General features: G+C 42.9%; 1 protein-coding gene across 10 annotated transcripts in view; it reads left to right on the forward strand.

Moving 5' to 3' along the window:
• Positions 1-20245, forward strand: part of cux2b (cut-like homeobox 2b) — an 83599-nt gene that overhangs the window by 51210 nt on the left and 12144 nt on the right. For 9 of the 10 annotated variants that reach the window (XM_034596689.1, XM_034596690.1, XM_034596691.1 and 6 more), the window contains exons 4-9: positions 5716-5794; positions 14887-15027; positions 15892-16051; positions 16594-16679; positions 16917-16983; positions 20153-20201. In XM_034596689.1, coding sequence (XP_034452580.1) covers positions 5716-5794; positions 14887-15027; positions 15892-16051; positions 16594-16679; positions 16917-16983; positions 20153-20201 — 582 coding nt within the window. The remainder of the gene's footprint in view (positions 1-5715; positions 5795-14886; positions 15028-15891; positions 16052-16593; positions 16680-16916; positions 16984-20152; positions 20202-20245) is intronic. The other variant, XM_034596685.1, reaches the window with a different exon arrangement.

Consider the following 20245-nt stretch of genomic DNA (forward strand, 5'->3'; position numbering starts at 1 on the left):
GCTCCGTGTGCCGCGTCCGACGGGATTACGTCAGCTCCGCCTTGATCTGTAGAGATCTGCTCTCCTCTCAGCCTGGGTCATTATCAGAACCCTCCACTGGGGCATTGACCCGAAGTCTTGCTCCTTTTGTCTCATTTTCAAGTGAAACATCTTACATCGTACTGTATCTCTTGATGTTTTCTTTCAGTCACAGTGAGCGGCATGGCTCAGGGGAAAGCAATGTCAGGCGGCAGGTCTGTCCACTACTTTGGTCCAGACTTAAATGATATAAGCAGCTGTTCAATGGATTGTTATGAAATGTTTTAAGACATTCAAATTCCCCAGAGGACGAATCTGTATGACTTTGATGATCCTCTGACTTGTCTCAAAAACATTTGTATCACAAAACTGCAAAACTAAAGAATGACAATCCCATCAGTCACAGGTAAACTAATGTTTAATGCTAATCAGTGAATGTTAGCATGCTAACATTACAATCTAAGATTGTGAATATACCATATATTCCTTAACATTATACCTGCTAAATATTAGCGTGTTAGCATTTTCATTGTGGGCATATCATTATGCTGATTTTAGCATTCATAATACAACACAGTTCGTGAGGCTGTACACTCTTAGGACTTTTTTATCTATTGACTTTTTATGGTATAATAGCTGAAAAAAGTCAAGAAAATCATATCTTTATAGATTTATTGGGTTTTGAAAACCATCTTAAAATCATATATTTTTCTCTACATGGTCCTAGTATTGGTCCTTTCGAATGCAGGTGAGCTGCTCCTATAGAGGCCATGAATCAAGTTGGGTTTTCACTCTGAATTTGTCACTGCATCAAGGGATAAGTGGTAGTTTTGGCGTGGTCAGCTTCGGCCATTCATTTGGCTGAGACGGCAGCTCTGCAGTGGCAGAGTGGCAGTGGCGTCAGTCTGTTGCGAGCACGGCGCGCTGACTGACAGGCACCGCTGATTGGAATTGACGTGGCGACGAGATGTGTGTCAGTTCTCTGACTGCTCATCTCGCCGGGCATCCAGAGACCGCCGCGGCCACCGCAATGCTGCTACCACCGCTCTGAGATGGGTGTCACCCTGATTAAATCTGCCCTGAGACACAGTCTGTGTGTAGTGTGCATCTGCGTGACTGCGACTTGACGTGTGTGTTTGCTTGCACCCAAGTTCAAGTTTGCATGTGTGCACGTGGGTGTGCATAAGTGGGTGCACACGGGTCTCTCTTCCATCCAGACTGTATTGCAATAGGGTTTACCTCTGCCCCTCTCCTCCACACACTCATCAGTCACTCCACACCAACTCATCTCTCTCCTCCCGCCTCTCCTTTGAACCTACGCTCAACGCAAAACAAATGCCTGCAGTGACAGTGCTGGGTGGCATGGCTAAAATATGATCCTGCATCTGAGAAATTATGGTTTTGGATATGCTTTTTGGAAAATACAGATATAACTGTTGGATTGTAGATGTTGTCTTTTAAATATGTATGAAACCTTGAAGCAACAGAATCATAATGTCCTCTGTTTTGTTACAATTTTCTGTAAAAATATGTCTCTTAATTTTCTGTATAATCCGATTCAAAATCTGTTTTGAAAAATCCACCATTTTGGTGTGGTATGTTTTGGATAAATGTTGATTTGCACAGTATCAAGCAAAAACGCTAAATAATCCCTGCTTTGAGTTTAGACTGTTGATCAAACAAAACAAGCAATTTGAAGACGGAGCTCTGGGAAACTAAGGAAGTTAAATTTCACTATTCTCTGATGTTTTACGGAGTAATGATTAATCCATAAATACAAAAACAAATAGATAAGTCCATAATGAAAATGTGAAATTCTTAGTTTCAGCCATTATTTTTGTTATTATCTCTAAAGACATTTACTTTCCTGCTCTTAAGTGTTAAAACCGATACTACGATACAAACTCTCTGCTGGTTTGGTTGTTTATTCCTGTATTTTTACTACGGACCTTGTACTAGAGAGAATATTGTCGTATTTAGTATATATATGCACACTTTGCTTCTGCAAGAAACCAAGCTGAGCACTGGGCAAAAATGGGCATTACACATGGCTCAAAATGGCAACATTAAAAATGGAGGGATGTTTGACGTCAGCATCAGTACTGCATGGATGATGCAGTTAATGTTTCATGTTGAAAATGTTTTACATATACAAAAAAAAAAAAAAAAAGCACTCTATGGCTCTAGATTTCATTATATATTAAGTAGCAGAGCATTGACGATATTTTGTCTCATTTTCTCTACACTTCCATTAACACAGAGGAGTGAAAGCTTGTCAGGATCCCGCAGATCTTTCTGGAAGGTGTTGTGACAAGCGGTGTGGTGGTGGTAGTGGGCTTCCCACTGTTTTGTTCTAATAAGCAAGGAGCGGGACCCGGGTTGTTGTGACATCCTGTCAGCCTGTGGGCTGGACTGGCGCTCAGTGAGCACCACAGTAGGATGGACTCCCTATGATTGTGCACTGACCTTTGCATCATGGGGAAGATGACAGGTAATTTAGAGGCCTCAGGGACTGAGGAACCATACATTTGCTGTCCCCAAACCACCCACAGCAGCAGCCACATTCACCTTGAGATGGAGGCAGTATATTCATGAACACTGCATGTGCAGACACACATACACACAAACACAAACACACAAAGACAGAGAATTTACTCACACACTGTAAACCGAGGCACAGATGCATATGCAGACATGCAGCAAGCATTACACACTTATTTTGCACAGACACACACACACACACACACACACACACACACACACACACACACACACACACACACACCACACACACAATGCAAGATCTGCCATGACACCCGCCCAACACCCCCATCATCACACACTCTAATCACCTGCATCATCACAACCCATCCTCAAACAACCAAAACACAGGAGGTGGCAAACTAGTAAGGCAGAGGAGGGAAAAGATGATTTAGAGTGATAATTACATAATCACCAGTTGTGATAATTGTAATTGATGACTGCATAATTGCTAATTGCGCTCTGTATGGGAACCTCTCTTTTCCGTTGTCTCTCTGTTTCTCTCTGTATGTCACTCAGTAGCCCTTCACACCGCTTCCTCTTCTTCATTCTGGATTGTTCTCTTCTCCTTAATTTATCTCTCTCACCTCAACACATGGTAGCTTGTTTTCACTCACACACACACACAGCCAGATGCACACACAGAGACTCACTAGCGGCTACTGTATTCTCAAAGGCTTATCAGTAAGTATTTCCCAGCAGCCTTGTCCCAGAGGCTGTGCTCTGCCCACTCTGTTGCGGCATGAAGAGTTATGGAGGAGCGTTAACAGGTTTCCTTTGTCTTTCTCTTGCTACCCTGCCCCAGGCTTTACTTCTGCTTGTAAAATCAACCTGCGGCCAAGCCCATTCCCTCGGCAGCCATATCCTTTATCACAAAACGGGTGAAAACAAAGAATGCGCTGTGAGCCAGAGCCGGGGCCAGAGCCATATCTCGCAGCCAAAAGACGAGAAGAGATTTACCAGTTGTAGTTCTTCCTCGAGCCGTACCTCTCTGTACAACAGCCCTATCCGCTTGTGTCTTTTAGTATGAGACATGTGCTGGGCTGGAGGTGGATTAGCATGGAGATGAAGATCACTCCCTGATCAGCCCATATTATGCACGACACCTCAGTGCTTTGACGATAGCCAGGGTGGGTTATGAGGGGGGGGGGGGGGGGGGGGGGGATCTATACACGTAGCGGCCGCTAACATGAGAAGGCATCAGGCAGCCGTGTGATTGATGTCTCGGCTATCGTCTGTAGGCAGGTTAATGGTGTGATTGTGGAGGTAATCTCCGTGTTCTCTCGTTAAAGGATGATGGAGGGCCAGGAGACCCCGTGTGTCTCTGGAATATGGAGCCCAAGCTGTTGCCTTCACAGGATCCCAGCCTTTTTACATATGCAGTTGGTATCCCACGTTTGATGTATGCGCTTCAGAGGGAGCCAGGCCAGCAGAGCACACTGTCAGTGAAGAGCTGATGACTACAGCGGTGGGTTCAGCCACCCCGCTGTAGTGGCCATGTAGTTCAGGTGTAAACTCATGTTCGTAATAGTTTGTCTCGGTGCCCCAAAATGCCGTCGGAGGTTTGGTTGTTGTCACGTCGAGCAGCAGAGGTGTGGCTGGAAACGAGCACTGGGCTACCAAATTGCTGCTCTTCACAGTGAAAAGGAAGCACACATAAAAACAGTGGGTATGAAACAAACCTGAGCTGAACCAACACCAGTTGTTGATGTTCTCATAACCCACACATAGAGCTGTTTATGGGGCCAGCGTGCTTCACACGTTTTCACTATTTGTGGACCAACATGGCAACATTAACGTCATGTGCTGGAAGGAGAGGGGAGGCGTGTGGGTGGTTGGAGGTTGGCGGGCTTGGAGTGGGGGGGTTAAATTGGGGTGTATATGAGTGAAACAACAGCATAGTGTAGCAGGGAGCTGGCTGAAAGCTGCAGACTATTGCATCTGTATTGATTGGGCTCCAGCCTTTTCCATTTTCCATGAACTCCTCTGAGCTGCTCCAAGTGGGAGTGATGGGGGGATTTGCTTGATCTTTATGATATTTCTTTAAACATGATGGTGTCGTTATGCTTCCCCCGGGGAAGACGCCAGCCAGCCATTTCCAGTAAATCAAAGGCTCTCTGTCCCTCGCTGTTTTCCACACACCTTATTTATAACCCCACTGAACAGCCCCAACACACCACCTCCACAACCACCACCACCATTCACATAAGTGTTTTCTGCCTTTGCAAAATGAATGTTTTTCAAGTGTAGTCATACCGTTGAGGAGCAGCTCGGCTCAGCCGCACCACGCACTCGACCCTCCGTTGTGGAGTAAATCGAGCTGGTCCGACAGAGGCTGTAATCAACAATGACAGAAATGACATAGACAATAGATGACAATAATTTGAATTCCGTCTGCTTTTGGACCGGGAAGGGGGCATTTGAGCCTGATCTGATTTACTGTTGCGGGGCCGAGGATGTCGAGAGGCAGCCGTGGCGCGTCCTCTGACTATACAAACAGGCCCAAGGTCTTAGCAGGAGCTGGGCGCGGGATAACCCACATACCCACTAGTGCAGGTGCCCTCTCCATGGGGCCAGGTGGTGGCTAATTCGCTTTCTTTGTCCCTCCTAATGAATCGTTAATTGGTTTGCATCACCCACTGAGCTGAGGATAGCAGGTGCCGCGTGCTGCTGGTGATGGAGGCCACTGTCACTGGCGAGCCTCCCCGCGCACGCCGGTACCTACATTTAACGGGCCAAATGTCACGTCGCAACATGCAGCAGCTTGGCGCTTAAACGGGAAGGTTACCGTCATAGTTTACGTCATGTTTCTGTAGTGGTCAGTGTAAATATAAAAAAACACAGCCATTGCATTGGTTGGTCTATGCACGAGCAAGTATACTGTATGTCTCTGTTACACATACTGAAGATATAGCACAAATACAAGGCATGCAGGAGTGTTTGTTTCAATTATTGGTAGGATGCTGTGAGGTTGACCTTTGCTCTTGTTACTATTGATTCGGTGTTTGCTATTTAAGATTTTAAGAATTTTCTGCTCTGTTTAAAAGTGTCAATTTAATAACTGATGTGTAAAATATGATGTGCATTGTGAGTTATGAAAAATGTCAGCGTTATATTAGTCAATGTTTACCTTAACGTTGTCTCCTCCCCCTGCAGGTGGTTGCTCTGAACAAGCGCAGTAAGGAGGCAGAGTCTGCGTTCCTTGGAATCTACAAACAGCTTATCGAGGCCCCAGGTGAGTCTCCCACCAAGACCAGAGATGTACATCTCCACAAACAACAATAGCAACAGCATAAAGACCACGCTCACACACATTATGTGTATATTTGTATATATGAAGCAACACACACAAGTAAGCTCCTCACCATAGATGGATATGGTGCAACAGCACATGGATATAAGATACATAAAACCCTATACCCTGTGGCTCTTATCTATTTTTCAAAGTATGTGCTCTCAGAGTGGTTTCCAAAACTCTGCGTGAGGCCACTTCAAAACCCAGCACTGGTCCTTGAGTGTAGCCTGGCTGAGGAGTGAACATATCCTTGAGGAGCACTGCTGTTGATTGTGGAGGGCCAATTAAAATCCCAACTGAAGTCTGGCTTCGTGTGGAACGCAGGCCTGATGAGGCCAATGGGGGGAAAAGGGAGCGAGAGGGGGCAAAGACGGCAAGTTAGAGACATATTGTGTGTTTATTCAGTTGTTATTTCAGTGCCAGGGCAGATGTACTGTATTGCTCTTTGTTGCGGGAGACGGCAGCAAAACGCAGCCCAATCTCAGTCTAGATCAGAGAAACACTTGTGGCAGGAGTAGAGAATGCTGTTTACAGATTCAATGAATACAAGATAAAAGTCTGCATCAGAGAAACAGCGGCGGCAGCAACTGACTTTTAAAGGTCTCCATTTTTCCTTGAAGTCCCCTGCTTGATATTGCAACCCCACACATGCACACACATAGACGCACACACTTAGAATGGAGTTATTTCCGTGATACAAAATGCCCGTCTTTGAAGATGTTTTCACTTAGATTTTCTGACCTATACCTTTTATATCAAGACATTTAATTCAAGCCCCAGAGCATATTGTGGGAAATATTTTGTCAAGAACCCGTCTCAAGTAGAAGATTGAGTCAACTAAGAGCTGTTATGTTAAAGAACAAAGACCTAATAAAAAGAAAGGCCAATGTCACCAATTATCAACTCTTAAGAGAGAAAGAACTGCATTAGCTTTTGTTCTCAATGTGCTTGATATTTTCCTCCTACCTGTTTCATACAGTGAATATGAATACATACAGTCTAAGTGTGTTCAATATATTGAGTAAACAGGAGTCGACCTTCCTGTGTCAGGTTACATCAGGTGATGTAGCAATGCCAGCCTACTACCTTCATTTGACCCACCTTTACAAAGGGAGTCTGTTTCACTGTATCATACAAAGTGAAGCTGATTGTTATAAAACAGTTCTTCTTCAAGTAGCTTCAGAAATTAAGACTAATACTTTGTTACTTTCAAAAAGTAAAAAAAAAACTTTTTATTGTTAGAATAATCTAATGAAAAAGTTATAACATTACTTAACAGAAGAGGTACTTACATTAACCATAGGTACTTGTAGGTAGCTGTTTTCAGACATGCACTAAAGTCTGTTTGGATGTGTTTACTGGCCATCAACAACAAGTTTAGCCACGCCCTCTGCAGGCAGCTCTCCAGATTCTGGAGTCCAGAGCATGTGTCACAGTGAGGCTGCAGTGTTACCAGCTCTCTAACCCCCTCTTAACTAAATCAGCTGGTTCCTATATATATATATATATATATATATATATATATATATATATATATGTAAGATTACTATTTGATTAATTATTTGACGACACAACATATGGATTAGACAGTGTATTTTTCCTCTTTCTGTCTGAGGCCAGCTGCCACTTTACATCTCTAGCTGCTGCGCCAAGCCAACAGTCTGTAGGGCAAAGTGGGCAACTGCCCAGGAAAACCCCAAGAACAAAAACAAATTAACTGACAAAAAAAAGTTAATGTTGTTACAGAATTGGAGTATCAGCAGGTTTCTGGCCCTTTGGGCAAACACTCAAGTTGCTTCTGTGTGCTCTGGATTTAATGGGAACATGTAATCAAGAGAGTGGTAAGTGGGGACCCAAGAGCAACAGGTTAATCTGGGTAAGCAGTCTCTCCACTAAACAAGAGACTCTTCTAAACACCCCCAAGTATTGGAGTATACCTGGGCTAAGTAACTGAGCTGGTCCAGGCTGCTGGTGGTAGTGTAATTCTGTTGGGAATGTTTTCTTGACACACTTAATTAACACCAATCAATCATGGTTTGAAGGCCACAGTAATCTTGCTGACCATGTTCATCCCTTTATAGCCACAGTTTACCAACTTCTAATGGCTGCTTCCAGCAGGATAATGCTTCATGTCACAAAGTAAAAGTGTTGTCTCAAAATGGCTGTGACCGAGACATGCACCGCTGAACAGAGACGACTGCCAGAAGTTAGCGAGCTAGTCACAGAAAAGTTGTGTTCTAGCAGTTGCTAGGCAGTGGACAGGCATGTATGTAGTTTTGAAGAGAGGGCGGATGGGAGGGGTTAGGATGTATGGGTTGCTCTTTCTCAAAGTCTAGCCTGCTCTTGCTAGCTTTTCCACGATTACCAACCTTAGCTTTAAATAATTTCTTATTAATTCACTAGTCAGCAGTTTTTTCCAGCCAAGTCGCCTCAACAAGACTCAAATCTAACACAGTAACCATTGTACAAGACAAGTATAAACTGTAGACTCATCCCATCATTGCCAGACATCTTTCCCGACTTATCCGCCCGCGGCCAACCAGGAGTCAGAGCAATGAGAGTATTTGTATGTCAGGCCCTTGCAGAATCTGCCATCTGTGAGGTAGGGCCTACAGTATCCTGTGCCTGTTTGTCACTGTACATCTTGCTGCTAGTGTCCAAGGTCACAACTCCCCCCCACTCTCTCGCCTGCCCACCCCTTGCTAGAATGGATGACTCCAGGTATGCCGGAGGACAGTCATTTGGCTGTGGCCCCACTTCATTTCTCTCTGCCCCTCAAACACAACAGTGAGCTTTCCCACCATTCCCCCAACAAACGCTACAGCTCATGTATTTTTAATCTTTTGACAGATGCAATTATTCTTTACACGCCGTGCTCGTTAATCTTAATGCAGTTATTACTATTCATTGCAGGAAGTTTTTCCCTTCTATTATTTCATTTGAAAGTGCCTCTGTGTGAGTGAGAGTGTGTGTGTGTGTGTGTGTGTGTGTGTGTGTGTGTGTGTGTGTGTGTGTGTGTGTGTGCTCATTTGTGTGGCGACACTAAGGCTGTTGGTCCAATCAGAGCAGGCCAACGACAGAGTTAATGAATGCAAGAGGTGAAGCAGGAAAGGAGGGGGAGGCACACGCGGCGGCAGCTCAATATGTGACCTGTTGTATCTGGCTATCATTAACATCTGGTCACATATCAGTTATCCACTTTGCTCTGCCTACTATTGAATACGAATAACATATCCGTTACATTTGAGAGATTCTAGTATGATAATGTTACGCTTAAGATCATGCTCCTGCTCAATGGCAACTTGCATGCAACAGTAAACTCAGAACAGAAATAACTTCTTGATGCAAGTGATTGAAGTGTTTTTTTTCCTCTCTTCTTTTTCCCTTTTATGAGGCCCCTAAGCCAACATGTCAATCCACCAGAGTGTTTCATTAGCGTTCTTTATTTTGATTTACCTGTGACATCTCCCCATGCTGTGTACTGTAACTCCTACCCTGTCTGAATCTTGAAAGAGGTCTGTTAACAGTATTTCCCTAACAATGTTTATATCACCTCCGCACGGTTTTGATCAGTGCAGATAAACACGTCCTGATCACTGAACGCTGAAAAACAGTGGCAGCTTCTGCCCGAATTCATCGGTTTTCCCAGAGATGCACCTAACTTCCCCCCTTGTCTTTTTTCTTCCTCTCCTTCTTGCCGCCGTCTCGTTCTCGCTCTTCTCTGCTGGAGTGTGTGAGAGTGCGTGCGAGCGAGCGAGCGAGAGTGGCGTTTGAACGTCTGCGTTTGTTGCCACCTCTGTGAGAGCAGTGAGGCCCTGTCGCCAGGGGCGTAGCCCTGAGACTGATGCTCCAGGTGTTTGCTCTTCCTCGCCTCCTCTCAGTACACACACTCATCCCTCAGGATCCACCTCGCTCCCTCTCTCCTTTAGAACACAGTCCCTTTTATCTGAGCGTGGAGCTCACTGAGAGTTTGTGAAGATTCTGATCTGAATACACCTCTAAGTGCGTGTGTGTATGAGTGTGCGCGACAGGCCTAAGGCATGTCTGAGGTGTGAGTCTGTGTGTGTGTGCGTTAGCAGAAAATATTATGACAACAGTGCTTGCTTGTGGTGACCACTGGTACTGCAGAGCCGAGGACAATTACAAGCAGCTTTTTGTCACATTAAGTCACGTGTCTTCTTGTGTCATGAGATGGTTGTAAGTGCCTCACATATTCACATCAGATGTTTCCCTCGGCTATAAGATTATCTGAACAGAACACTCTGACCTTAGTAATTCAGAGTCATTCAGATGCATAAAGAATAGCTGTCCTTCTTCAACCCTCCATATACATAAGCAAGCACCATCGAGAGAGAGGCCTGCAAGGCACAGCGAGCTAGCTTTATTGTAATTGTGCAGCTAAGTACCTTCAGTCAGGATGAGAGCAAAGGAGGAGTGTTGTGTGCATTTGTGGCAGTCTGTCGGAAAATAAGGGCGTATAAAATGTGATGGAAAATGAAAGCTCTCTGGGCGGGACGAGATTATGCACAAGTGATTAATAAGAGCAGTAATAAACAAAGGCCCAGGAGATGTTTGAGGTGCTTAATAATGCATTATGTTCATAAAAGAGCCGGGCCTCTCCAACTGATCCCCGTGGAGTAGGAGACCCCAGAGGGACCATGGGAGAGTGTGCTCTTAAAAGACAGAAGCTGTGTGCGTGTGTGGAGGAATGTGTGTGTGTGTCTGTGTACACGCGTGTGTTTGAGCCATGGGATTTAAAACTAAAGAAAATAGACTGGTATTTTTGATGATGTTAATTGATAGTGATTTGTCTTACATGTGTTATACGTAAGAATGGCAGACGGGTTGTTTCATTTTTGTATAACTTCAGGTGTAGTTTTGTTTGAATGTCTTTGTCACTACTTTGTTTGCGCCAGAATCTCATGTTAATTTTAAATACTATCTATCTGCGACTCCACTCTTTGTTCCGAGCTTTAAAACGACTCGGTATTGATGTCATTCCTCCTCCGTCCTTCAGTCTGTCACACAAAGACATGGAACAGCAATGAAAAAAAACAGGTTAAGAAGTTTGTTTTGTTCGCACACAAAAGCTGCTGCTTCCCACAATCATTTCTTTTTTTCGTCATTCCACCCATCTTTTTTATTTTAGTATCTTCTCACTCCATCTGCCACATCAAAGTAAAGTGAGACTTCAGTTTGCTACCTGAATATCAAATGCGCGTTGGTTTAAAATGCACCACAAACAGAAAAGTCATGTTTATGAATTTGTTGCAAGCAGTCTCTCTGTGTTTTGTTTTTTCTAAACTAATCCTTGGCTGGTGGAAGAAAAGAGGCAGCAATTTATCCTACATACCTTATATCACTTACATTGTCTGTGAAGGTGAAAGTAAAGTGTTCTTTCAACCTAGTTTTGGTCCTTGACAACAATATTACAGCAGTGTTGCTGTTTGTTGCAGCAGCGGAGGAGCATGTTTATGGACCTTGAAGTCCACTCAGAGGAAAAAAACAAGACTGTTTTGAATGAAAAGAAAAAAACCTTGGAGCACAGCCTTGTAAATTAATTTGTTCGTGTTGTATGATGGGAACACAGCTGGCCTCATTAACATGCGCACAACAAATAATTATAGCTTTTTTTTCTCTCTTCAGCCAGCCAATGCTTGGCTAATGGGCTTGCTGGGTTAATTATGTCAGAGCGTAATTACACAGGGCCCAGGGAGACATAATGGTGCACCCTGCTGCGCCCACACCGCCTAATGATGGTGTATCGCTGACAGGGCCAAGACGGACCGCCCCGACACACCTGCTTGTCTTGGCGCGCACTGCCCTGGTCCACCCTTACCCACCTAGACACACATCCTGAACCTGTGCACCGTCCTCCACTGTGCCACCCGTGGTCCCCCGAGCCGACCCAGGCTTCTGACAGGCTTTGGCTCGGGCTCACCCAGACAGAGTAACTGCCTTGCGCTTTCAGATGTGCAACATCACAGAAACAGCAACGCAGTGACCACAAGGAAGCAGCTACAGGGTGGCAGCCTCATTATCCCTTAGCCAAAGTGATGAAACTCAATATCAATGTAGCTGAGACTCTGTGAAAACAATTAAAAGCCATGCTTAACTTTTATTAGCTATTCGCAAGTGAGGGTTCATCACAAGCTGGATCTTATTTTTTTGCAGTTTTGCAGAGAATGCTTTACCAAACATCTCCTCCACTTTAACTTCTTCCAGTTTCCATATATACAGTCTGTGATCTTGATCGGTCCATTGACTTATAGATCACAATAGATTTTAGCTATACAAAACAAATCATCTTATGTCTTTTAAATATACTTTTTTTTAAACAAAAGGAGGAGGAAATTAAAGGATCATGAATATAAAATATCAAAATTACAACAAACTAATGACAGAATTGTTTTAATTTATATTTTTCAATAAGAATTCTGCACTTATTAAATATGATTTTCATTTTTTTAAATACAGTATAATCTAGTCTCCTCCAATGATGAATAGCACTATAATTTCAAAGTCATTTGTGATCCTGGAACATGGTGACATTGCTAAAAACACATGCAATGTCACCATGGACCAAGCAACACAGACAGACACTCACCCAGGTTAGTCAAACCTGGAAGAGAAACAAAGGTGAAGAGTAAAAGTAGTCCCTAGACTGTGTCAGTCGTAAACATCCAGCACAGTTTTCAAAGTCCCTGCTTCTGTCCTGTTTTTCTGTGCAATGTGGAATTATAATAAAGACATTTCAGATATGATGATATGCTTTTCACTGTTGCTTCCACATACATTTATTGTAAAGTGAAAATAAACCTATAAAATTTGACTTTGTTGTAGCGATCGTCACACCTTCTCAGACCTCAGTACTTTGGCAATATGGTCTTATGATGGCAGAAATTATGGTAATAATCAAAATAAAAATATGACTCAGGTTGTAATAAAGCAGAATTTATCTTTAATGGCAAACAGCTTCTTATTGCGAGTGAACAGATACGTTCATGTTTTCACAACGAGAGCAGGGCCCGCGTTTCCCCGATATGATGATGATGTATTAAATGTCCTGTGATTTATTAGCTTAAACGAGCTGCTGTTGCCCAATCAGTTATCATGACCTCAGAGCAGGCATCCAATCATCCGTAATTAAGATAAGGGATGAATTAAAAACTGAAGCGTTTATTTGCACCAGGAGTGATGTGACTCACTCGACGTACATAATGCCTCGTCAGCCGTGTTATACTTCTTGATTAACAGGAGTGTGAGCGGTCGGGTCGGAGTTGAATTCCTTGTCCATTCCAGGTTTTATCTGGCGGATGCGTCATCAGAGCTGCACTAAAAAGAAGAAGACTAGGTGCTCCTTATTCGCTACATCAATTAGCTCTATTTTCCAAAGTTATCCGCAGTCTTTGTGGACTCTCCGTCAGTAACAGTAGATCCCGGGCCCTTGGAGAGCATCCCTACTGCTCTACTTTGATGGGGGTTAAATTTGTGTACTGTCTTAAGTTATATCCCTTCACTTTAAATTTGACTTGACTTTACTCCCCTGCCACTGATTGATAATCCTGGCTTGTCCATGTGTGAGAGATCCCTTACTATAATCTCTGTCCTTTGATCATTAAAAGTTGAAAGGATATATGGGAAAGAGGCTGATAAAGTGATTTCTGTGACAGTGGGTCGATGGAATAGCAGTGCTTTAAGTCATCCTGTTTGTCTTAGAAGAGCTGTGCTCTTAATAGTGATGTCCCTTGTGACTGATGCAATATCTCCGCAGTTGGTGTAACAATGAATGCCGACAATGCTCGACTGTAAACGGGCCTGGGAAAAATAGCTCAATCAATTAAATGGCCCAAAATGTTTTGTCTGATGAAAATGCAGATATGGCGAGCTGCAATGCACGGCCAGGATTTCAACAAATTGCACTTTGCAGAAGTTTTGGCTCTCTGATGAGTGTTTATTTTTGTGGCCTGTCGCCTCCGAGTTTGCATTCTCTCAGTGACATCTGGCAAAGTATAAACGTCTGTGGCTCCAACTTCTTATGAAAAGCCACTTCAGTCAGTGCCCATACTGAAGAAGGGATCCAATTGGGTTCCACACAGAAGTCTAAGATGAGTGGATGAAAGCTGTGGGAGAAAAGTTTGTGCAGCAAAGCAGCGATTTTCCTCCTCTTTAAGAGTTTTGAAGGGCTGCGTGTGTGTTAGTGAGGGTGTGTGAGTGTGTGTGCGCGTGTGGCTCTACATCTTGCCTCCCCCCTTGTCAAGGAGCTCCCCTGAGCTTCCCTCTCTGTGCTTTGGCACTAGAAGTCACCTCCTTTGGTGTTCAGCAGGCAGGTACACAACAGGAGCAGCTCTCTCTCTCTGAGCTGTTGAACTTTTCGGGAGGGGAAGAAAGGGAAGGGGAAGATTAAAAACAGCCCTGTGATGTGGAGTGCCGAGCTGCCTCCTGAGAATTCCTGGCATAATAATTTAAATGATCAAATGATACAGAGGAGACTTGTTAGCTGAGAAACAGCCTCCTAGTTGGCCCCATGGGCCCAGTGCTGCCGCGCATGCATTGCAAAACAGCTCCTCTGTTGTGTTAAAGAATCCCGCTTTTTTTTTTGCTCCCTTTTCAGGAGCAGACTTTTTCTACACTTTGCCTAGGTGTATACTCGGGACTCAAGACTATGTCACATATTCACGGAAGTCCTTTCGTCTTCGTTCTCATTCATCAGCATGTGAGCAGACTCATTAGATTAGATTTCTGTACATGTGAAGGGTCGGAACAGCTCTCGTGTCATTCGGTCCAGCCTGTGAAATTTTCAAAGGAGCCTGAGTGTGGAAAGTCTAAGAGTCACTCTTTGGAAACAAGTCTCAGCGGAATAGTCTGCCTCTGTTGAAGCTGCGATGCAGAAAACTCTGCAAAGTGCTTTACAGGCAGCGCACACAGTAAAACAGCTATTTTGCTTTTTTTGAAAAGTAGGAGTGTCTGGATATCATGTGGATCTTAGTAGTTTTTTTTCCTCAGAGATTTGTGTTTGTCTGTTTTCACAGATCCAGCTCCTGTGCTGGAGGCCTCACACACCCTGGAGGAAAGGCTGCAGCATCTTCAGAGCTTGGCCCCAGACAGTGAGGCCCTGGTACGAGAGATCAGCGGGCACTGGAAGAAACACTTGGAGTGCCTTGAAAAGACAGGTCAGGTCAACATTGGACACAATGAAGAGCAAAACTACTTACACGCTTATGCTTTTCTAATGCAGACCTATAGTTGCTGCTACTGTATATGTCTGGAAGTGCTGGGTAGTTAATATGAATCTACCTGTGTAGAAAAAAGTAACCTTATGATATATAAATTGATTATTTCTAGTGCAGTCTAGTGCAGAGGTCATTAATAGGTGGTCCGTGTTCACGCCGTCCTACCCAGACCCGTATCTATAACAGATAAATCTTTGATCGATGAATTTCTATTTTAACCGCCACAGCGTTTCCATCCTTTACGGCTCTGGTTTAAGGGCCCAGGAAACTCGCAGGCCAATGGCATCTCTTATAAATCACCCCACGTGATGCCACACAGCCAATCGAATCTGCAAATTTTAAAAGCATTCTGGAGCCAGAGCCGGTGGACAGATCTAAACTAGAGAAGTGAGTCAGTCAGAGAAAAGAATTTTTTTTTATTTAATTTATTATTTTAAACTTAAGCACTTAATTTTAAGATTCACTAATTCAAAAAAGTTTCATGTTATGCATTAAATTTTTTACTTGACACCACAATAGAGCATTTATTTTTCATTCAGGCACTTATGTATAATCCCTCCAGTTCAATGGGAAAACTGACAATAAACATAAAATATTATCTCATCATACTTTCTTTGATTTGACAGTCAGGTGTTGACGACACACAGACGATACATTTCAATATATATTGCACTGAATAATAACGCTTTTCAGACATTATGTTGTGCCGGACCTTTGCTGGAGGACCTTTCTCCATCTCTGAACTTTAATTGAACACCTCTGCTCTAGTGGTTAAGCTCATAAAAGCCTTTTCCTGCCACGCAGAGCCCACAGAGGATGATCCTGTAGTGGCAGGGGCAGCAGTGGCTGGAGAGGCCCCAGAATCCAGCTCTCCAGCCTCCCTGATGACCCCCAACAGCACAGCAGTTCCTGGGGCCCCAGGATCCCCACAGCCGAACTACCGGGACCCAGCTGAGGACCGAGGGTGAGAACTATAGCGAACGTTAGGTTTATGTTCTGTAAAGAGATGAGTAATCCTCCTTAAACACCTGTGCTACACAGTTTCTTATTTCTATTAGACATGTAAGATTATCAAGGATTCAACCTTAATATCCTAAATCATTTTCCAATACATAGTTGTTCTTATACTTATGCTAATTTAAGCAACAATATTGACATTTTTTCATATTAATATAAAACTGATCTTCTCAGTTACACGTGGCACCTATTGTACTTCTGTCCGTCTTGGGAGAGGGATCCTTCACATGTTGTCATTTTTGGACTGCAGTGACAACTTCACAAGAGCAAGTGGTTAATAGACGTTGTGGCCCCGAAAGGCCCCAACACACAATAAACATTTAGCTTATTTTATTGTATGAACTTTGCCTCACATGTTATTTCTGGGTGGGAGGAGGTTTGGATTGACAGATGTTCTAATTTCTGTTTTTAGGACATGAATCTGCATGTTGTATTATTAAAGGTATGGCCATGATGTAGTGTGGGGAACTGACTGAGTTTCTTTCTCAGGGAGGAGGAGGAGGAGGAGAGGGCTGACGTTAGTTCGGCTGACAGACTGTCAGAGGCCGACGAGAACATCAAGGTTCTGCATTCATGTGAGTGGTTTAAACACTGGCACATACCGTCGCTGTTTCATTTAATTTCAACCTATTAAAGAGCCAGCATGTGTATAATTGCAGTGTGGTGCCCCCTGCTGAAAACACTGCTGCTTTGTCTACATAAATATAAGAGCCAACACTAATTGGTTGAATTCAGAAATGTAACTTAAAGGTCAAAGTTCATGTGTGTGTTGTTTTTTAAAGTTAATATTCCCCTTGTTTGTGTCTCACCAGCTTTGAACACGGCACAGACAGAGCTGCTGGACCTGCGGTGTAAATACAATGAGGAGATGACAAAGAAGTAAGACTGTACTTCAGATTTTACATTTTGCATTTATTTTTACCACACATTCCTGTTAAACTTCTATAGTTTCATACCCCTTTAAGAGTACTTTTTATTAAGTGGTGGTGCAAGTACCCAAACATTTTACTAAAGTAAAAGTACTAATAAATAGATTCAAATGTACCCAAGTATAAGTACCACATTCACTTTTCTACTTGAGTAAATGTAAGGAAGTACAAGTATGAAAAGTACTTATTAAAGTACATTTAAGAAGTTTATTAAATGTACTTGCAGAGTGTAGCCTATTCCCTAATGCAAGGGTCTACCACATCAGTCTTGACGGTGATGTATCTGCTGCTGCAGGTGCCCTTTGTTCCCTCTCCACTCTGACTTACTTACTTTTAAATATATAAAAAGCTATGTGAACATGTGACACAATGCATTGTGAAAATGTTATGGAGCAGAAAGTACAGATATTGGATGATATGTGTAGTGGAGTAAAAGTGAGTACCTGAAAATAAATCTTCTTCAGTTAAGTACAGATACGAAAAGATGTACTATCAGTAAAGAAGTAAATGTAACAACTGGTTTTATTATACCCCTTTTAAGGTACTTTTTATACCCCTTCTATATTTTTAAACTTGTAAACCCCATAGTTTCATGTTGTTGAGCACTTGAAGTGCACATTCTAGCTCTTCAGGTGCTGAAGCCGCTCATCTTTATTTTTCCCGCATAAACTCATGTCCAGTGTAGAGCAGAGGAATGCCATTGTAAAGGCAGCTAGTGAGAGTGACTCAGCCACTAATGCAGGTCGATGAGAGAGGTCTGTGTTTGCCTTCACCGGCAGCTGGGCCTTGACAGCCCTCAAGAAGAATTGCTCCATTTAAAGATTGCTTCAGAAAACACTCTACCTTGTCCTGGTCTTTGAGCGCAATGTATCCACCGCACGCCTGAAATGAATCTGAGCTTGTATGAAGGATGTCGATAGACATTCAAAGCAAACACTCCTTTGTTTGGGTTGTGCTCCGGAGCACAGTCAGCCGCCGCTAATGGATTTTCCTCCCAGGCTTAATCCATGGCACAATTGAACTGATGTTTCTAGACCCACTGCCATTTTGTTGGGTTGGACACCTTTTTAGTTCGGTCCCACCTCTCGCGTGCGGCAGCAGCTTTGAAAGACCATCCCTGCTTCGTGGTGTGTCACATAGCGTCTGTGTGTGTGTGTGTGTGTGTGTGTGTGTGTGCCATCCTGATCACATTCCTCTGGACTGACAGTAGCACCTCTGACCCCAGAGCTCCAGCTGTCCCCGACCCTGAGCCTCTGAACACCGGGCTCACCTCTATTACTCTCACTGACTGTTTCCTCGGTGTTGATAAGAAAGACTATTTGTCTGCTTCGGCTTGAGCAGCTGAGCAGGTAATCAATACAAAACATTTTCCGTACTGCACAAGTTCATTAAACGTGGCGCTGACACCTGTTAGTGTTTGCTGTCAGCGGGGCGCCATATATCCTGGCCTTATTGATAGGACCAGGGCACGAGCAAGACCTTCTGAAACCAGGGCCTGACGCACAACACTGATGAGATGAGTCTCACTGATTCCATGTTTCACTTTAGAAATATTGGATGGCTGTACTTTGCGTTCTTGAGTACTTCACCATCCTGTTTTGAGTCGGATGTGAGACAGTGCGAGCGGTTAGGTGTAAACATGAAAGAGCCTGAATGTACTCAATTTAATGTGAATGGTGGAGAAAAGAGTAATCTATTCTTTGAAAAAAAAAATCTTTTGGTGGAAAGGACTACTGTGTCCTGGAACTTGAAAAAAACCTATGTGCATATTTAAATCAATCACAACATCCTCGTTAATTCAACCTTATCTACCTTTTGAAAATCAGGTCCCATGTGTGCAAAAGGAAACTGTTGAACTTCAAACAAACCTCATGAATAATCCCGCTGAGTTCCTGTTTAAATTAGACTACTCTGATTGTGAAATGTATGGAGGCAAGTTGGGAGTTCAACCTCAGAAGAGTTCTGAGGAGACAAATCAGTGTGTGTGAATGTTCTTCTTGGCCAATGAGTGGACGGCTGTTTGAGCAGGTGTGTAGCTAAAAGTAAAGTTGAAGAGATCATTTAATTGGTTCAGGTATCTGGGATTTTTAATGACATGCCTTTACACACACATCACATGTGGTGCGTGTTAAAGCCTGATTTCCATATTTGTTACATACTAGACTTTATCTCATACTATCTCAAATGGAAAATAAAAATTCAATGCAAAATAATTATAAATTGATAATTATATTGTTAATGTATAAAATATTGTACAAACAATTAAAAAAAAGAGAGGAAATCTGTTTTATATTTTCTAAGGATGGGTGCTTAAATGGCAAGAATGTCGACTCTTGACCTCATTTTTTCTTTTCTCTAATTTTGTGTTCATTTTCAGTTTTTGTTCAGACCTACAGAGGTGTGTATTAATTTGTGGAGTTCGTTTTTTTAACTTGTTACACTGAAAGACTTTTATAATATTCATCCTCCCATAACTGATATTAATGTGGTATAAACAGCTCACAGTATGATGTTGATGTGTGAGATTATGGATTTTCTGGCTGAGAGCAGTCTACCAGGACCTGTCTGACACATAAGGCTGTAACAATTCTGAATTCAAGACCTGCTCCCCTGTTGACCTCTCATTACTTTACCAATGTTCTTTTCACAAACAACTTGGTAATGATAATGATAAACAGTTTGCACAGCAAAATTCATTTTTTTGGGCGATTTATAAATACATTTGATTTTATTTTCCTCAAGAATTTGTCCCTTATATCCAAATTACCCTCACTGCCCTGTACTGACCAAGCACTGGTCACAGGGGGCTATGTCAACGTATTTGCATGTTTTGATGGCTGCTGTAGGGCTACAATGAGAGTTCCATTATCTAGCAAACACGTACAACACAGGTGTTACATTATTATCACATTATTTGTGTTTCCTCTCACTGCTGATTGTTTGGTTAAAATTGGCTAAATTATTATTTTGATTATTATTATTGTGTCTTGTAGAACAATTTAAGAACTTATTTTTATATAATTAACAAGATGAGTAGTAATAATTGGGCTGGTTGTTTTTTTTCAGGTGTGTTTGCTTCTCAGTAATCCTCTCTCTCTCTCTTGATGTCTGTGTTCCAGGGCAGGGGAGGTTGATGCCATCATGGCGAATCTTGAGAAAGCAAACCAGGTGAGTTCAGGCGTCTTCTGCTCCTCTCTGATTGAGATGCTCCT

This window comes from Hippoglossus hippoglossus, chromosome 9 (genome assembly GCF_009819705.1).
Source record: "Hippoglossus hippoglossus isolate fHipHip1 chromosome 9, fHipHip1.pri, whole genome shotgun sequence".
In the NCBI taxonomy this organism is placed as follows: Eukaryota; Metazoa; Chordata; class Actinopteri; order Pleuronectiformes; family Pleuronectidae; genus Hippoglossus; species Hippoglossus hippoglossus.